Here is a 1,049-nt window from a genome sequence, read left to right as displayed (position 1 = left end):
TGATCCCCGCGGCTGTAATCCAACCCGCCGTCTCTTTGTCCGAATTGACGGCGTTATCTGCGTCTTGTCTGGGCTGTAAACCCGTTTGGGTAATGAGGCTGATCATTTTATTCTCTGTCCACAGCTACATCGGGGGACTCCTATCTGAAGCTGCTGTCTAACGTTGCCCAAACAGTGAAGGGCCAGGGGACCATTGCGTGGGTCAACTGTGGGTAAGTAATTGGAAGATTGRAATAAATCTCCCGAGTTTCTTTGTTTTTTTTTTTCCTTTTTACTTCTATGCTCGTTTCACACTTACACTCTCTTTGTCTGGGAGATTTTCTGACTAACTCTAAAAAGTAGTTTCTGTCATAATCCATAGTTCACTGAGGCRTAAATGATTCTTTTCCACAGTTTCTATTGTAGAGGGCCAATCAGAAGGCCTGCTTGGCCTTATTAGAGCAGATKAAGCTCTGGGTCTAATGCAGTACTTGCTTTAATGCTTTCGGTCAGTTTCTTTGTTTGCTGTACGCAATTTTTATTTTTTTTATTTTTTTATGAAAACACAAATTATGCCTAATGTTTCTCTAACATGGTCACTGCCACACAAGCTGCTTCGTCTATTAAGATTTACAGCGTKTCTCTTATTTTCTGAGAATATATTATGTGCTTTCCAGCAGCTTCTGTTGAAACCGTGGTGTGGGCATTAATCGTATCGTTTATCGTGATAAATTTATCATGATAAATTTCTTTTCGTGATGAGAATTCTGCTTTATTCTGATAAATTCCAGTTAGTGTCTAAAAAAACACAAAACGGTCTGTGTTGTTGGGACTTTCCACAGTTTGTTCAATGACTGTATCAATAAATAACAATAAAATTTGCAAATATGATTGAATTTAGTTACTGTGTGCAGTTTTGGGACACAAATCACACTTCTTTATGTGATTGGTGTTTGAAAGAGGCGTATTACAAATAGATTATTTGTTTAGAACAATATTTGTTTTTGTGGGGCTATGATTACTGTGTCATGCAGTCACAGCCATAGAGTTGCCTAAAACGGAAGTAATAA

The 1,049-nt window shown here is 38.2% G+C and overlaps 1 protein-coding gene across 1 annotated transcript in view; it reads left to right on the top strand.

Annotated features, from left to right (window-relative positions):
- The window catches only part of pdia5 (protein disulfide isomerase family A, member 5), a 65,106-nt gene that overhangs the window by 14,447 nt on the left and 49,610 nt on the right, over positions 1–1,049 (top strand). Inside the window, exon 3 of the mRNA XM_008435393.2 lies at positions 125–212. Coding sequence (XP_008433615.1) covers positions 125–212 — 88 coding nt within the window. The remainder of the gene's footprint in view (positions 1–124; positions 213–1,049) is intronic.

The sequence above is a fragment of the Poecilia reticulata genome, linkage group LG2, assembly GCF_000633615.1.
Source record: "Poecilia reticulata strain Guanapo linkage group LG2, Guppy_female_1.0+MT, whole genome shotgun sequence".
Lineage (NCBI taxonomy): Eukaryota > Metazoa > Chordata > Actinopteri > Cyprinodontiformes > Poeciliidae > Poecilia > Poecilia reticulata.
Note: the sequence above shows the minus strand (reverse complement) of the source record. Positions and strands in the feature narration are given on the sequence as shown.